Raw genomic sequence first — 17,549 nt, 5'->3', positions numbered from 1 at the left:
CAGACACCGACTGCCTCCTGAATTTGTGAATTGAAATTCTGCTGGAATAAAGCGGTACAAAAAAATCATGGGTTAACTATTGACTATAAAAATGGGGGTATTAGATCAGGCCACATAGTAAAGGCATGCTTGTGAGACTGACTGGACGCTCCAAATTGTCCCGACGTGTGAGTGTGAGCGCATATGGTTGTTCGTTTCAGTGCGCCCTGCCCTGCGTTTGGCTGGCAACTGGTTCAGGGTGTCCCCCACCTACTGGCCAAATACGACTGGCATAGGCTCCAGCTCAGCTACCTTCGTGACGATAAGGCGGTTGGAAAAAAATAATGAATATATTCGGCCAGTGCATATTTACTGAGCCAAAACACCAATTTTACATGGGAAAAAAAATGACAGAACTCCACCACACACAAATTTGACTGAGTATGAAGTGAAATAATGATCATTTCATATCAATTTTATTCAACATAAAGTGGATAGACCTGGCTCGAAGCCATGATTTTTTGGAAAACAAGTGGATATGAGAACTCAGGTTTCTTGTACCTTTTGCCATCTAACGAAGGGGTATTTCATTCTGTCCATCACTATATGTCACTCACAAAGATATATTTTCAATTAATAAATCATAAATTTTGGACAGTCAGCAAAATTAATTCATTTCCCACATTTAGCTTACTGATCTCCATGACACATGTACAGTACATGTGAGGCACATGTACCGTAGATCGCAGAATGCTGTTTGGAAATCAACAAACCAAGTAAGCTCCACATTTGGTTTTACTTGGAGTTGTTAAAAACAAACAGATTTGGATTGGATTTGACTTTATTAGTCTCGCAGTGGAGAAATTTACATTTCACAACAGCAAAGTGATGAAAGGATTTGCAGTTGTAAAATAAGGTTATGGAAGAAAAATGAGCGGTATCATGCACTTTCGATGAGCGAGCCAGGAGTTTATTCAGGCAAAGTTCAAATTTGATATGCATACAAAGGAAATACAATATAAGAATGTGGACATTTCAACACTGATTGTCAATATACTGTTCACAATCGATGCTTAATTTAGAGGGTTTCTGAGTGAACATGGATTTAAAATTTGAAACATTTAAAGCTATGAACTAAAGTTTAACATATTTAGTTCAAGTGCATTTCAACCAGGAGCAAACTTTTTTTAAACACACGGCCGGGCATCAAATTCCTGTCCTGGTATCATCAGCACTTTCCAGACCCCTTTCTACCTGTCAAGTGAACAAACAATGCAAGTAGCACATTGCATAGTTCATCACATGTATGTTCATACAAAGTAAACAAGCCTCTTGGGTACCTGAGCAGGGTAGCACCCTTTCCTGGGGATGGATCTCCATGATATCACTCTCAGCAAGGCGTCACGGAGAGAGACTGTCAGTTCATGAGTATCGCTCACCTGCAGTCATATTAATGGATCATAGTCATCCGGAAGGTTACAATAGCTCCCAGGCATTAAAACATCACCTGCATGCAACTCAGGCAGGCCTTTCTGAAGTTGAGGTTCGTGCTACAGCTCACAATACTGATGGATGCGGCGAGAGTCACCTCAGCAGCTGAAAGGACTTTCTTTTGGTCCTGTCCACACACAAATACTCTCACATTTTTATTCTTCAGTCCGTCAGTTGTGTGTGTGTGTGTGTGTGTGTGTGTGTGTGTGTGTGTGTGTGTGTGTGTGTGTGTGTGTGTGTGTGTGTTGGGGGTCTAAGCCTTTACTTACCCTTTTTCTGCAGTCTTGAGCCTTCAGTGTCTTACTTAACAACGTCTGCAGCACTCCTGTGACTTCCCGCCTGTTGTTGATCAGAATTTCCTCCAGGTGACGCTCAATAAGGGCATCAGTGACTAAAATTACATGACAGTTAATACTCCCAACTCAATTTCTCATCAACTGAAGAAGACAGACTAAAAATGTAGTTGGTGTTTTCTTCAGCAGTCCCTCACCCATGAAGTCCGAGAGATGTGAAGCAAATGGGTCAGTGTGCTGCAGGAAGAGGAAGATCAAGAGTTTCTGTTTTATGGGCTGCAAATGGAACGTTTTCTCAGGCTCTTGACAGGTTTCGTGTTCCAAAGCGTACAGAATGCTGCCTTCACATGAAGGCCCTGCAGATGTAGAGTGGAGCAAAGACTTACAAGCTAAGGAAGCGGTCATGGAGGAAATAAACGTACAGTTATTTTTTTTTTTATATTCAGGGCTTTTAGGGCATCTCAGGTTCAGTGTACATCTAGATGAATCATGAGTGCATCAGTCACTTTTAAATGAGGCCAAGATCTAACAAACACTTACATCTTTGTGACTGTAATTTACGACTATTTGCTGTAAACTCCTTCAAATCTAAGTGGGACTTTTCTGTAAATGTCACTGTCAATTTTGTTCACAGAAATTTGTCAGAACCGAGGAAAAATGTGGAAAAACATTAAGTTGAAACCAAACCTACTTAGAATAAGCCTTAAATCAATTAAATAGACCAAGATCGCCTTTTTAGCGGTAGACCATACATTTGGTGTGAAAATGGAATACCTGTATCTTGTAACATTAAGCCACGATGCCACAATCATCATTTGCGGTAGTTAAGAACTGGCAAGATGAAATGATAGGACAAAATATGACTTGCAGCCTCTAACACCTCTTGAAAGTATTGAGTCCTTTAACAAAGCAACATGACAGGAGAAAAAACCAAATATGCAAAATTGCTCTGTAATGATATGGACTCAAGTATCTTGAAAAAGTTGCATCACATGGAATGTAAGCTTGGAGTTATGACATTTGAGTCGCTTTATTGAACCTTCTTTGATAACCATAGTCAAATGTGAAGATATCAGAAAACCGATTTGACAATTTGTATTATTTTGGGAAATATCACTTAATTTTATGTGTTACAAGGTTAAGTTGATACAGCTAAGTCAGTGGCAAGTATGTGGTATATCGCAAAGAAAGTGAACTGTCAAACCATGCTGCAGGCCTACTCGAACCTGGAAGTAATTTTACGCACAAACACAGGAACCTAGAGCTTGTTAAAATAACTTGAAACATATTTTTAGCTCAGCAAAAGGAACAGCAGGGCATTGCAAAGAAAGTCGATGATGCTTTCTTGCCACTTTGTTCCTGCTAAATATGTCAGAGTGGATTAATTGTGAATTAACAATTGCCTTTCATTGATGTCACATTCATTTTCTTCTTAATGTGGGAACTACTTTTTTATTAATGTCTTTTATTTTGAATTTAAATAATGGACATGCATTCTATTAAGGAGTTAACAAGTCAATTTAAAGTAGCTTTGTCCTCACACCGCACTCTTTGGTAAAAAATAAATGCTCTCACATTGTTTTGCTGAGAAACTAGATTTAAGAAGTCATGCCTTCAGGGTTTAGCTGTGTCCTGGTAATGAGACAGAATGTATCTTGATGCAACATCTGTGTGTGCTGTTCCTTGCAAAAGTTGTCGCCAACCTGTGTAGGAGGGGCAGTGGAGTATTCGTTGCCCCAATTCCTGGCCGTCCAAATAAGCTGGGATGTTTTGGAAGAAAGCAAAGGGGAATGTAATGGGAACATTAGAAGGAGTGTAAACCTGCACCTAACCACAAGTTAAGGAGTTCAGTGTGTGTTATGTTTTATGTGACTTCTATGTTACAAGCAAGATGGTTCACGCGTGGGTTTTGGAACTGTGCTTTGGAGCTATGCTTTGGCAAAAGTTGTAAAAAGTTGTTGGAGAGATGTTGGTCTGCTTTGAGACTGCAGGCGGCGGGCCATGAGCAAGGCACTGAGTCTGAGCTCAAGAGATACAGCAATGTTGACATGCTTGCCCTTTCAATCTCCTTGCATGTTTGTGATCTGGTTCTATGTGTGGTGTGCATAAAAAACATATAATACTAATACTAATACTAATACTAATACTAATACTAATACTAATACTAATGGTAATAATAATAAAAGTGGATGTGGAATTTACCCATGAGGTATTATAATCAGTGTGACACAGAATATAAACAGCAACAAATGGAAGGATATTTCGATGTGGGTAAGAAGAGTTTCCAGATTGGGGTACCGCAGCATACAAGGTGAAAGTAGGGTTACAAGCTGCATGCTGAGTTCGCCGTATAGGCCGCTGTCCATGGTCACAGGTGGGATACTGAGAGGCAAATTGCGGCCCAGGACCGGGTGGCCTCCGATACACCAGCTTCCTTTCATCCTTAGTTTGTTGATGCTTCAAATCCAAAGAGATGGATAGAGAGACTTAAGAAACATTCACTGGTTCGAGTTCAGGAGAGTATATTTTCAGTCCCTTATATTGTTTGGTTAGTTGCGAGTTCGCGAAACACTCAAGAATAGAGCTTCAGCAAGAACTCTTGCACATCATTAAAATGGGCAAAATGTGAAATGTTATGACCTAGTAAAGTTATATACCACTGCAAACTACAACCACATCAACAAATATATTGTTGAATTTACAAAATTTAAAAAAAAACAAGCATTGTGTTTGCAAAGTCGGAATTCATGCGTATTCATCTTGACAAGAACTGAAACACATACTGACAAGGAACTACAGGTGACATCTAACATCCGTGCTGGTTTCATTGCCAGGGTGATTCTCCTTTTGAAGCTTGCTCTGCAAGAGCAACAATGTTATGTCAACAAGATTATGTTTCTGGTACTTGGTTTTTGCAGTCATGATGGAAAAAAATTCAAAATGTGTTGGAAACTTAATTAAAATTAAACCGATGCAATGGAGACAGAGTTCAAATGTTGAGGAACGCAAAGGAGCATCATACATTTAGTTTGTTGCAATTGAATGAACACATTTTTAAATTGTTACACTCAATTGAATAAATATAGGGGCAGAAGTCCAGTTAGAGTGATCAAGAGTGGGAAGGAATGGGATAACAGCCAACTATCGGTATTATTGTCTTGAGGATTTGTCCCCATTCTACAGTATCCCGGTGCATATAAAAATATTCTACTGTGAGTCAACAGATACAAATATTACACACACAAATGATACAAACATAAATTCTTGCTGAATAGCCTGTTGGGGGAACTTGCATCGTAGGTGAACGCTGATCTGTAAAAAGATGAATTCATATTTTCTCCAATTTGAGTACAAGAATGTAAAAAAAATGTCTGTGCAGAACCATACCTACCCCTGCATTGGCCAGACTAAATACATGTAGGAAATCTTTAATACCGACAGACCACTCTGGACTGAAGCATGTTAAATCTTTTACCTGTGGAGAATAAAGAGTAAAAACTTGCAAGAAAAGCACACATTTCTTGGAGATACTTGTAAACAATTTAAATTGATTTTACCTGAAAAAAAAGAGAATAGATTTTACCTGAAAAAAAATAATTAATTTCAGAGAGCCGTGCATATCGGTGAAAGCGCATAGGTCCTTTGGGTCAGGTTCAAGAATGGATACTGCACAGGGAAACTTCAAATCTATGAAGACTAATACAACAGGAAAAAAACACTATCCCAAAATGTGACTGAGTATTTAGTGAAACATATGCATGACTGCACATACCATTTTTTAGTGTTTCCTGTTGGATTCTTCCCCATTTAGATCCAGCAGCTGCAACTGCACCACATATAAAAGACATCATTTGGTAGATGCCGTTTGTTTATATTTCAGCTCTTTAGAATAGACAAAGGCTACATCTTATGTTATGGGCTACATCTTATGTTATGTTTTTTGTAACTGAAGAAATTACAAGTTAATTTGGTCTCTGAAAGATTCAGTGTCGATTTTTTTAAAATAATATTGTGCCAGTACATAATTGCATTTAAAAAAAGCATCACAACAACTGACACGTTTATTTATTCATGAATTTTATGAATTACTAACCTTTTATCTGTAGGTGTGGTTTTGGAAAGTTATAGATATTGGCAACGTGAGCTGCTGTTAGCTGTAGCTTAGAGAGCATCTAAAATTATTTTACAATTCAATATCATAACGTACCAGCGCAATTTGCGGCTCCAAGTTCAGCCCAGAGAAGGACTAAAATTCCCCCTTGGCCGTGAGCGTCCTTTCCCGAAAGTAGAAAGAGTCGTAGTGCCTAGGGATCGAAAGAAAATACTGAACTACCATTATAGCATGCTACATATAGATCTGCTAATTGGCGTTATCGTAATGCAGATATATGCATATTGTTTTTAACTATTAAAGGCAGCTCTGCACAAAACTCCGGTAATTGATCCCTTGTGCTTTTGTAAAAAAACATTACTTACCTGCTTTATTTGCTCCAGCATCTTCAAATCTAGCCGTGTGTCATATAGCCACAGGTGCTATTATAATTGACCTTCGCAAATAGTAGTTCCTTCAAGCATGCTGTTCCTAAACTTGTTTTGTACTAAATTGGAGGCTGTAAACTAGAAGCAGATTTTTGAAACATTATATTTGTATTAACTTCCCAGAGTATACTTTGCTTGTACTGAAAGTATAGATATAAAAAATGTAATTTTAAAACTTAAGTGTTCCAATTTGGATTGAATGCATACATTTTATATAATTATACCCAGGTATATTTTACAGAGTGTATGTCATATTTATATACTGTTGTACATTTCCCGAAGAGTAAATAACCATCAGTTGATAATGTCACCGAACCTTGATATTGTAATATAATTTCAAAATAGCATAATGTTATATCATATTTATTGTAAAATTGTTCTAAAGTATCCAAGTGTAATGTAATTTAGCAGTATCACAAATGGAAGATGCCTTCTGGAGGAAAAATATGCACAATATCTCCAGATTAACATAATTTTTAAGATGTATTCTATGTAATAAGAGTCATACATTATAAACTACAAATTATATTGTCTCTGTTTTGTTCCCAGTATGTGTTGTCTTTATTTTAGACTATTTCAATAAAAGGTCACTATGGGAGCCAAGTAGCCACCCTCTCCCAAAAAAGAACCCACGAGAAGCCTAACAATACCTCACTGGTGAAGTGATCTTCTTCTCTTCATCTTCTTTTCGGCTTTTCCCCTCAGGGGTCGCCACAGCGAATCAGTGTCCTCCATCTATCCCGGTTTTGTGCATCCTCTTCTCTCACACCAGCTACCTTCATGTCCTCTTTGACCACATCCATAAACCTCCTCTTCGGTCTTCCTCTCGGTCTCCTGCCTGGCAGTTCAAGACTCAGCATCCTTCTCCCGATATAGTCACTGTTTCTCCTCTGGACATGTCCAAACCATCTCAGTCTGGCCTCTCTGACTTTCTCTGCAAAGCCTCTAACATGAGTTGTCCCTCTAATGTACTCATTCCTGATCCTATCCAAACTGGTCACTCCCAAAGAAAACCTCAACATCTTCAGCTCTGCTACCTCTAGCTCTGCCTCCTGTCTTTTCTTCAGTGGCACTGTCTCCAGTCCAAACATCATGGCTGGTCTGACCACGGTTTTATACACTTTTCCTTTCATCCTAGCTGAAACCCTTCTATCACACATCACACCCGACATTTTTCTCCAGCCGCTCCAGCCTGCCTGAACACGTTTCTTCACCTCTTTTCCACACTCTCCATTGCTCTGGACAGTTGACCCCAAGTACTTAAAATCCTTCACCTTCTTTATCTCTTCTCCCTGTAGCATCACGCTTGCACTTGGATCCCTCTCATTCACACACATGTATTCCGGCTTGCTGCGAATGATCTTCATTCCTCTCCTTTCCAGGGCATATCTCAACATCTCTAGTTTCTCCGCCACCTGTTCCCTGTTCTCGCTATAGATCACAATGTCATCTGCAAACATCATGGTCCAAGGAGATTCTTGTCTAACATCGTCTGTCAGCCTGTCCATCACCATAGCAAACAAGACAGGGGCTCAGAGCTGACCTCGCATATTTGTTTTGGCAATTTTTTTTACGTCGGATGCCCTTCCTGACACAACCCTCTGAATTTATCCGGGCTTGGGACCGGCACAATAAGACACTGGCTTGTGCCCCCTTGTGGCTACATTCACTGGTGAAGTGATCATTTGACATTTTTAATGTTAACATTTACAAACATGTAAAATTCATGTGTATAATGATCGTCAACTCTTTACTACCATGTTAAATCACAAACATGGTCACTGTTGGCATGGTGGTCGGCTGGTTAGCACATTGGCCTCACAATGCAGAGATGTAGGGTTTGATTCTGGTCCCGGCCTTCCTCTGTTTGAAAAACATGCATGGGAGGTTAATGAAACAGAGTAAGTTGTCCCTTGGTGTGATTGTAAGTGTGCGTGGTTGTTTGTTTCTGTGTGCCCTACAATTGGCTCGCAACAGTTTCAGGGTGCACCACGCCGACTGTCCGAAGACAGCTGGGATACGTTAGTTATGCCCGGGACCCTCACAAGGATAAGGGGATTAAAAAATGAAGGGGTGGATGAACATGTTCAGTGCCTTAACACACATAAATTAAGTTAAGAATATATACATTTTAGCAAATGTGTTATTTCAGGAGCCATTAATCAATTCACAAGAAGTACAGTAGCTCTAACTTTCAAAAAGGCTGATAACCTCTGGTTTAGGTACAGTATTACGACTTGGCAATGATGACAAAATAGAACTTGCAACTTCTTTAATGAAAATAAGGAGTGTAAACGAAAACAGACCAGGATACAAAACCAAGCACAAAAATGCTTGGTCCAATTTGGCACCTATGTTCCTCTCATCAATTAAAGTCGCTGTCCTGCTTTCTCAGCCCACTCCTTGTATCCCCCGGCGTAATTACGGGCACTGTGAAACAAGAACACACACATTTTAATTATTTCACGAGTAACAAATGCATTAGGACATGCCAAGGAAACTGAATAAATAGAATACGTTGCCAGTGCCAGTCAAAGCCCACATGACTGTACTTCACTAAATATATTCTGAATTGAAATAACTGCCTTACTTCAAGTAGCCAAGTTGTTTTGCTTTGCTTGTGGCCGCTGCCCCTCGTTTTTCCAGCAGACAGTGAAAGATCAGCCCTGGGCAGTCCAATGATGGCTTTGGGACGCCATATTTTGCCTTAAAGGCTTCTGGTTCCAAACTAAAGGCTTCTTCCACTGTATCAACTGAGTTATTGATGTGAAATTCACAAAAAAATAATAAAAGAAAGTCTAGTCAGCTGACATGACACCATTACATACAAGGCTAAGCAACACGCTTGTATTTACAATTAAAATGATTGAGTCGGAACTGACCTGGGATATGAAGAGATCCGGGTATACGTCCTTCGTCCACTTCCTGCTGAGTACGGACATCAACAAGAAATAGGCTCTGGTCTTTTTTCATGAGTACTTTCAGATCATCATATGATATCTCCATAGTCCCTGCATAGCACAAAGAAATATAATATAATTAACGTAGAATGCTCCAAATACTTTGAACCAAACCTCAAATGAGAGGATACAATTACAGCATGCAAAGCAATCCTTGTATCACTTGAGTAATAGGCTCTAATTACAAACATGTCAACCCCAAGTTTCATAAATGGGTTTGCAACAATGGACACACAACACGTTACCCCAATTAATAATAGTACTTGGTGGAAAGGGTAACGTGTGGCTCAAGATACTGTAAAGCACTTACAATGGCTATGTGCCAGTGTATGGTATATAAAGTAAATTCTTGTTTAGGTGTACAGGCATCAATTGTCATTTACAATAACTGTTGAACTGTTTTTTTTTTTTTTGTACGGTGATAGATAGATATGATGTATACACCCCCAAAGGAATGTTTGCGATGTATTATGTAGCAGTAGGCTGTCATTGTCGTGTATTTCTTTATAAGCATGCCGATGTTCACGTTGAATACATTTAGTGTATTTGTTGTGTTTTGCATTGCTGCAAGTGCTCGGACGTTGTTTAGTTATTTTCAAACGTCCGCACTTGATCTCACTTGCTCCTTGTGTGCTTTTCAAAGCCATTTCTTGTCCTTTAAGTGGCACAACGATAAACGTCGCGTTTCTGTCAGGATGGTTTCGTTTCCCTCTCCTCTTGTTCATTTGAAACACACCGGGCTATTTTTTTTTAATAATACGATCGTCTACAACTTGGTTGTTAAAACTAAAACTTCACAGTTTCATTCAAACACGACAAAAACAGTTTGATCAAAATCGTAGTCTGACTCACCTGAATCTGCCATTTTTGTTTAAACGCAAGGAACTTCCTGGTGTTCTCTGACAATTCATTGGTCTGTATGCTGAAAAAGGCGGGACTTGTTTTACTGTCAACCAATAATATCACTGTTTTCACCGTGACTGTCTATCGATAAATTATATCTGTGACTGTTCTAAAATTGATTCGTAGTACAAAAATATTTTACTATATAAAGGAGATGAATCTTTACGACAGTTTAGCAGTTCGTCAGTGGCTTTTAGTTACTTAATAGATTCTTGAACAAAAAAAAATATACATATATGTATTATGATGTAGCCGTTGAGGAATGAGCACACATGACTAAATGTGGAGACGTGTTTATTCCAACGGCTAACAAGTGGATCTGAACTGAACAGCAAAAGCAGTGTAATATATGTAACATGAACCGCCCCCTCCTCTGCACCTGCTGGGTGAGATGCCTGGTCCTAGTGCCCGCCATTAGCCCCCCCCCAGAACACCCAGAAGGAAGGTCAAGGTTAAAATTTTGCAGGGGGCTTAACCAGCCTGCCCCAACGACTACGCAGTCCGTCTTTCGGTGGTGAAGGTGATTCGGGCGAGACCTCAGTGGGGGAACGACACTCAAACCTGGCATGCCGCGGTGAGGCTGGAGGTTTCGGAGGGCGTCCGCGACGTGGGGCCTGGGCAGGCGAAACGTCCTCGCCTGCAACTAAATGAGCCGGTTTGAGCCTGTCTATTGAAATGCCCTCCCTCCGCCCACCCTTATCGAGCACAAAACTCTTTTCACCGTGTTCGAGCACTCTAAACGGGCCGTCGTACGACGGTCGTAGGGGAGAGCGGTGGGCATCGTGACGCACAAAGACGAAACGGGCTGACCTAAGAGCAGACGGAACAAATATTTTGGGGACGCAGTGGTGAATTGGTGCTGGAGTCAGGGGCTCTGCTGGCAAAAGGGGGAATGAAGGTGCACCCGAAGCTTCAGGCAGAAATTCACCAGGAACGCGGAGTGGTTGACCGAGCACTAACTCTGCGGGGGCGGCGTTAAGGTTTTCTTTAGGGGCCGAACGTAACCCGAGCAGGACCCACGGAAGCTGGTCGACCCAGTTACCGTCCGACAGCGCGGCCCGTAGCGCGGCTTTCAGTGACCGGTGGAAGCGTTCGCACATCCCGTTAGCCTGCGGGTGGTAGGCCATAGTGCGGTGTACCTGCACACCCAAGGACTGCGCCATGGCCGACCAGAGCTCGGACACAAACTGGGGGCCTCTGTCCGAAGTGACGGATGGCGTGCCGAAACGTGCGACCCAGGACGACAGAAATGCGCGGGCAATATCTGCCGAGGTCGTGGAGGACAGGGGGACTGCTTCCGGCCACCTAGTGGTTCGATCGACCATGGTGAGGAGATGTGTGCAACCCTGCGAAGGAGGGAGGGGCCCGACCAGATCCACATGGACGTGGTCAAATCTCCTGTCCGGAATTGGAAAAGTTTCCAGGTTTGCTCGGGTGTGCCTGTGGACTTTGGCGCGCTGACATGCCACGCATGCAGCTGCCCACTTCCTGACGTCCTTTCGTATCCCAGGCCAGACAAACTTGGCCCCAAGTAGTTTGACTGACGCCCGGACGCCAGGGTGTGAGAGGGAATGAATAGAATCAAAAATTCGCCGACGCCACTCCTGCGGAACCACGGGACGAGTGCGACCCCTAGACACATCGCAGAGGAGAGCGGGACCCCTTCACACAGTGCCACCTTCTCAAGTTTCAGGGCTGTGCCTGCTGCCTTGAGTTCGTGGATGTCCGGATCCTCAGATTGGGCGGTGGCCATCTCTGAAAAATCCACCCCGAGCTGGACTGGACACACAATCGCGCGTGACAAGCAATCGGTCACAGGGTTACATTTGCCGGCCACGTGCTGAATGTCTGTTGTGAATTCAGAAATGGCCGCCAAATGCCGTTGCTGTCGGGCCGACCACGGTTCAGTCACCTTTGACATGGCGAATGTGAGTGGTTTGTGATCAACATATGCGGTAAACCGGCGCCCCTCGAGGAGGAAACGAAAATGGCGCGTTGCAAGATAGAGTGTTAACAACTCTCTGTCGAAAACACTGTACTTGCGTTCGTTATCTTGCAGCTTCCGACTGAAAAATGCAAGGGGCTGCCATTCGTTCTCCACAAGCTGCTCAACCACCGCCCCTACGGCAACATCAGACGCGTCGGTAGTCAAAGCCACCTGTGCGGTTGAGATTGGGTGGACCAGAAGAGTTGCACCCGCAAGAGCTTCCTTGGCCCGTTGGAAGGATTGTGCTCGTTGCGGTGCCCAATCGACGGGGTCGTTAGCCTTCTTTTTTCTCAAGGCGCCGTAGAGGGGTTGTAGGAGGTCGGCTGCGTGAGGAAGAAACCGGTTGTAAAAATTGATCATGCCCAAAAACTCCTGCAGAGCCTTAACTGTGGCCGGGCGGGGGAAATCCACCACTGCTTGCACTTTGGCGGGTAAGGGGATGGCGCCCTGTGGAGAAATGCGATGCCCCAAGAAATCGATCTTGGACAGACCAAATTGGCACTTAACAGGGTTAACTATAAGGCCGTGCGAATCAAGGCGCTTGAAAACTTCGGTTAAGTGCGACAGGTGTTCCTCCGGTGAAGGGCTGGCCACAAGGATGTCGTCTAGATAGACAAATACAAAATCAAGACCTCGCAAGACTGAGTCCATCAGTCTCTGAAAGGCCTGTGCCGCCCCCTTCAGGCCAAAAGGCATACGGAGGAATTCAAAAAGGCCAAAAGGGGTTATTACTGCAGTTTTTGGCACATCTTCTGCCCGTACCGGAACCTGGTGATAACCGCGAACGAGGTCAACTTTGGAAAAGATCACGGCTCCGGCCAAACGTGCGGAAAAGTCCTGGATGTGCGGAATTGGGTAACAGTCGTGTGTGGTTACATTATTAAGCCGACGAAAATCACCGCACGGCCGCCAAGAACCGTCACTTTTGGGGACCATGTGCAATGGTGAGGCCCACGGGCTGTTGGAACGCCTCACGATGCCCAAGCGCTCCATCGTCGCGAACTCCCCTTTCGCCATTGCCAATTTTGCCGCGTCGAGGCGACGAGCGCGGGCAAAAATTGGCGGGCCAACCGTGGGAATGAAATGCTCTACCCCGTGTTTAGTATCGGCATTGGAAAAGGCGGGTGTGGTTAACGACGGATAATTGGTCAGCAGGCATTCATAAACGTTACCCGATGTTAAATAATTTGCATGCGTTAACGCCCCGAGCCCTCCGGCCTCACACGGAAAAGTGGCGAAAGAGATGGCGTCAATCAAACGACGGTTGGCAATGTCCACAAGAAGTTCGTGAGCACATAAAAAATCGGCGCCAATTATGGGAACTGTGGTCGCGGCAACAATAAAGTTCCACTTGAATTCCCGTCCGTGGAAACGCACAGTCACCGACCTGGAACCGAAGTTAGCGATGGGCGAGCCGTTAGCTGCCCACAAGGCAGGCCCGCATCCACCTGCCATCTTGTCCGCAGCGGTGGGCGTCAGCAGGCTTACTTGTGCCTCGCTGTCCACAAGAAAACGTCTTCCTGACGAGGAGTCCGTGACGAAAAGCAGCTCGCTTTCGTTGCTGGCGCCCACGGCTGCTACTGGGTGTCAGGCGTTGAAGATTCCCGTCGTTTCGTAGGAGCAGGGAGGTGCGCAGCGTCGAGCCTTGGCGCCAAACCGCTGATGGAAATAGCAGGTGGCTTTCCCGCGCCGCTTCTGCGATCCCACTGCGGCCACGACGGTCGGATCGATTTGCACGGCTAACCGCCGTATCGCCAGAAGCGCTCGATCTGCTTCTTCCGCCAAGCCACGATAGTCGCCGGTGGCTAGGCACGTCAAGTTAGCGAGCACGGCGCGCACTTCGGGTGGTAGCTGGCGAAGGAAAATGTGGGGGAAAAGGAATCCGCCATCATCCGAATTTAACCGCGACAGCATTTTGTCCATTAGATCCACTGCTGTTCCGTCGCTGAGTCCGGGAAGCGAAAGAAGTCTGTCTGCTCTCTCGGAGGCCGATAGCGTGAACCGCGGAGCAGCAGTTGTTTGAGCGCGTCGTACTTCCCGCATCGTGGAGGCGCGCGCAGAAGTTGCATCATGCGATGCGTTGTCGGTTGGTCGAGGGACGCCACGACCATGTAATATTTTGGGTCATTTGTCGTGACGCCTCGTAGGTGGAAAAGTGCTTCCACATGCTGGAACCACGAAGCCGGGTCGCTGTGCCAGAACTCGGGCAACTTCGCGGCGTAGGCGGCAGCTGCGAGTTTGGGCGCCGGTCGTGGCGACATGGCCGTAGAAGATACATCTTCGTCCGTTGCCATGAACATTTCCATCGTCGGGGTCACCAGTGTAGCCGTTGAGGAATGAGCACACACGACTAAATGTGGAGACGTGTTTATTCCAACGGCTAACAAGTGGATCTGAACTGAACAGCAAAAGCAGTGTAATATATGTAACATGAACCGCCCCCTCCTCTGCACCTGCTGGGTGCGATGCCTGGTCCTAGTGCCCGCCACAATGAAACCATTTTTATATACAGTATCAGCTTAATTTTACATCACACAACATAATATCAACGCTGAAAAAAAATACACAAATTATTCAGGTTTCTCTACAAAAGATTATTTTATGATCAAAGGTTCAGCCATCATCACAAAATATAAACACAACTGAACAAGAGATCTACGTAAGTCAATTGCCAGCAAAAACAGGTACAGTAGCTCTAGCCCTGAAATGTATGGTATGAAACAAAACAAAACTGCTCATTTATTTCTATATTTACACGTTTCCTGAAATGACAAATCATCTTCTCTTGGACTGCTTCCCTATGTATTTTAAAATCCTACTAAAATCGTTCTATCCCGATCACAATGTCCCTTCTGTGCTGTATGATGGGTTTCCAAGTCCATTAGCTGAGTCTCTCTTTGTGCTTTGTTTTTTACAACACCTCCAGAGAATCACACTTGAGATGAGGACCAAGAGAAGAATTCCTCCTCCGACAATACCTATCAAGACCTCATATTCTGATGTAGAGGGAGGGGCATATCGCATGCAGGAAAACTCTGTGGGCATGCTGTGTCCTGCTTTGTTAACTGCCTCCACACACACCTTGGTTCCAATTTCCAAAGACCCCACCAAGCCTTTTCGAGAAGCTTCCCCGAACATGATAGTTTTCCCATCTTTTCCCTCCACTACCACTCTGTATTGAGTCACCACAGAGGTTGGAGCACACCACTTGATCTCAACTTCCCCTTTATGGATTGGTGTAATTGCCCGTAACCGTGGTGAATGAGGAGGTTGGTCAATCCCACTGATGCCAGGGCAGAGGCAACCAGTCTCTGCCAACAGTTTAGCACAGGGCACCTGATTCTCTAAGCAGGGGTTAAATTTGCAGAGTTCTCGTTGTAGAAACTGCATCCGTGTGGTGGCGAGTGCTTCCGGAGGAGGTTTGCTGACTGAGTCCTCCTCTTCATTATAATCCTCAATGTAATCTGCACCAAGGCCAGTAAGAAATGTGAAACGAGGACGGGTGATTGGAGGAGATGTAGAAGCCGCATCAGTGACAAGGTGGTCGTGAAGGAGAGGCCAGGCACTCAGGAAAAGGAGAAGCACAGTTGGGTTTGTCCGTAGTGGAGTCATGCCTGTCCAGAAACATTACAAAAGTGATTACAATAACAATGCAACATCAATAACCAATATTGTCTGTCAAATCATGAGCCTAATTGTAGAGTATAATTTGTAATTACTTGAGTGACTTTTAGCTCATTGTTACAATTAAAAAAATCTGATAACTGAATGTTTTTTTTTCCCTTGATGTTTGTGTCGATTGTCAGTCACCCAGGCCACGGTAATCTGCAGGGGTTCAATTCAGGCAACTTGACTGTTTTTATCTATTGGTTTTCCTTGTTTCATGAAAATGTTAAAGTGGCTTCGGCAATCCTGTTGTGTGGTAAATTAAGATTTAACAGCCACTATGTTAGGTGCATTTGGTGATGAGACTCATCTGGTTGATAATAATAATAATAATAATAATAATAATAATAATAATAATAATAATAATAATAATAATAATAATAATAATAATAATACATTTCATTTATAAGCTCCTTTCAAAACTCTCAAGGACACTTTGCAGGCACAGGATATTTTTTTCTGCGGGTGAGCAGCGGCAGCCATATGCGCCAGGGTTCACTCAACCCGGAAGTAATATAAAGTAAAAAAAACAAACAAACTGAAAAGTCTCTCTACGGAGCACAGATATTAGCCAAGCGCAAACAACCTTAATAATAGACGGGCTTTTTACACATTAGTGAAAATTGTTCATTTTCAAACAACCAACAAACAAACAAGCAAACACTATGGTAGTTACTCTTTGTACGAGTTACTGTAGATTTGACACTGTAGGTGCACTCAATGAGAAGAGTATTTTGAAAATGATACAAAGAGAAAGAAAACGTGTCATTGAAAATAATGTCTCAAACACAGTAGGGCCAAGCTGGTACAATTAGTACACAAACTAACCAGCTCAATAAATAAATAAACAATTAACCAACTAACTAACTAACTAACTAACGACATAACTAAACAACTAAGTAATTAAGGATCAACCCTATGTTTTTGTATCGTATTAGACACATTCTACAGTATATCACATGGAATGATGTAAGTGTACCTGATCTAAATGATCGACAGTACCAAAAATAATAATCATCATATTTTTCTTTTGAAAAATGTGTTGATAACAACTCAGAGATTCCCGAGAGTCTACATTGGTGTTTGACCAAAACAGGAAAAGTAGATAATATACTAAGAAATGCTCCTGATTATTACACACGACAATATAGGGCTACACTGGAATCCCATCAGATGAGTGCTCTGACAAGCTCAGGCGTTTCCGTGGGAACTTAACGGTAATCCAAGTGCACTAAAAACTGTTCCAGATGATTGCTTTGTTTGAATGCCAAAACAGATTATTCAATCACAAAGAATAAACCATGACATTGTCTTGCATTTTGGACAGAGAAAAGGACATTGGTTTACTGTACCTCTTTGGTCATGAAGAATAGTTCAAGTGTCTGTTCAGTTATTCCTTGTGTGTGTGCTTGCCGTTTTGTGATCTCACTGTGAGTTTCTAAAAACTTTCCTCCTCCTCTTCCACCACCTCCTCCTCCTCATCATTCCCATTTTTTTTCTCCCCCTTGGTGCCTCTCCCTCCCCCCATCTCTTTTTAACATTCTGCCTCTGCTTTTTTTCCCTCTCGCTTCTTTTTTAACCATTCTGCCATTCTCAACAGTGAAATGAGCTATGATATGCTTGAATGTGTCCTTGGGAGAATTTTGGAACATATGTATTCAAGACTGGGCTGTTTGGTGTTTCCACCAATTTGTGCTGCCCTCAGCATACTAATTGACTTGCTGCATGAAG

At 43.1% G+C, this 17,549-nt stretch overlaps 3 protein-coding genes across 7 annotated transcripts; all 3 read right to left on the bottom strand.

The window, feature by feature from the left end:
* Positions 1 to 829: 829 nt before the first annotated feature.
* Positions 830 to 8,413, bottom strand: top6bl (TOP6B like initiator of meiotic double strand breaks). Of its 5 annotated transcripts, XM_088988733.1 has the most exons (15): positions 8,264 to 8,413; positions 8,060 to 8,165; positions 5,971 to 6,067; positions 5,536 to 5,589; positions 5,347 to 5,459; positions 5,155 to 5,238; positions 5,020 to 5,075; positions 4,551 to 4,622; positions 4,025 to 4,220; positions 3,467 to 3,590; positions 1,961 to 2,119; positions 1,740 to 1,861; positions 1,487 to 1,597; positions 1,320 to 1,418; positions 831 to 1,233 (listed from the first exon to the last, which is right to left on the bottom strand). In XM_088988733.1, the coding sequence occupies exons 2-15, from the start codon at positions 8,060 to 8,062 to the stop codon at positions 1,186 to 1,188; spliced, it is 1,338 nt and encodes a 445-aa protein (XP_088844859.1). In that variant the 5' UTR covers positions 8,063 to 8,165; positions 8,264 to 8,413; the 3' UTR covers positions 831 to 1,185. The 5 variants fall into 5 exon arrangements, with proteins under 5 accessions (XP_088844869.1, XP_088844859.1, XP_088844851.1 ...); XM_088988743.1 differs by lacking the exons at positions 5,347 to 5,459; positions 8,060 to 8,165; positions 8,264 to 8,413 and adding exons at positions 5,321 to 5,346; positions 6,240 to 6,514 and having other exon boundaries at positions 830 to 1,233; XM_088988725.1 differs by lacking the exons at positions 8,060 to 8,165; positions 8,264 to 8,413 and adding an exon at positions 6,240 to 6,514.
* A 146-nt stretch (positions 8,414 to 8,559) lies between these two features.
* On the bottom strand, positions 8,560 to 10,161 carry tstd1 (thiosulfate sulfurtransferase like domain containing 1). Its single transcript, XM_088988786.1, has 4 exons — positions 10,115 to 10,161; positions 9,185 to 9,313; positions 8,893 to 9,055; positions 8,560 to 8,732 (listed from the first exon to the last, which is right to left on the bottom strand). The coding sequence occupies exons 1-4, from the start codon at positions 10,125 to 10,127 to the stop codon at positions 8,672 to 8,674; spliced, it is 366 nt and encodes a 121-aa protein (XP_088844912.1). The 5' UTR covers positions 10,128 to 10,161; the 3' UTR covers positions 8,560 to 8,671.
* A 4,342-nt stretch (positions 10,162 to 14,503) lies between these two features.
* On the bottom strand, positions 14,504 to 17,260 carry LOC148901523 (LRRN4 C-terminal-like protein). The gene is made up of 2 exons (XM_088988772.1): positions 17,171 to 17,260; positions 14,504 to 15,766 (listed from the first exon to the last, which is right to left on the bottom strand). Exon 2 carries the CDS (start codon positions 15,762 to 15,764, stop codon positions 14,991 to 14,993), a length of 774 nt encoding a protein of 257 aa, XP_088844898.1. The 5' UTR covers positions 15,765 to 15,766; positions 17,171 to 17,260; the 3' UTR covers positions 14,504 to 14,990.
* Positions 17,261 to 17,549: the final 289 nt, after the last annotated feature.

The sequence above is a fragment of the Hippocampus bargibanti genome, linkage group LG02 (assembly GCF_051943395.1).
Source record: "Hippocampus bargibanti isolate YZ-2025 linkage group LG02, ASM5194339v1, whole genome shotgun sequence".
Lineage (NCBI taxonomy): Eukaryota > Metazoa > Chordata > Actinopteri > Syngnathiformes > Syngnathidae > Hippocampus > Hippocampus bargibanti.
This window is presented reverse-complemented; position numbering and strand designations above follow the sequence as displayed.

Coding starts and splice junctions, on each gene's coding strand:
- LOC148901523 (XM_088988772.1), bottom strand. CDS start 15,764: ATGACTCCACTACGGACAAACCCAACTGTGCTTCTCCTTTTCCTGAGT.
- top6bl (XM_088988725.1), bottom strand. CDS start 6,260: ATGCTGGAGCAAATAAAGCAG. Junction 1,419..1,486: donor CCTGCCTGAGTTGCATGCAG/GTGATGTTTTAA, acceptor ATATGACTGCAG/GTGAGCGATACTCATGAACT. Junction 1,234..1,319: donor AAGGGTGCTACCCTGCTCAG/GTACCCAAGAGG, acceptor TTCACTTGACAG/GTAGAAAGGGGTCTGGAAAG.
- tstd1 (XM_088988786.1), bottom strand. Junction 9,056..9,184: donor CGGATCTCTTCATATCCCAG/GTCAGTTCCGAC, acceptor TCAATAACTCAG/TTGATACAGTGGAAGAAGCC. Junction 8,733..8,892: donor AAACAACTTGGCTACTTGAA/GTAAGGCAGTTA, acceptor CTTGTTTCACAG/TGCCCGTAATTACGCCGGGG.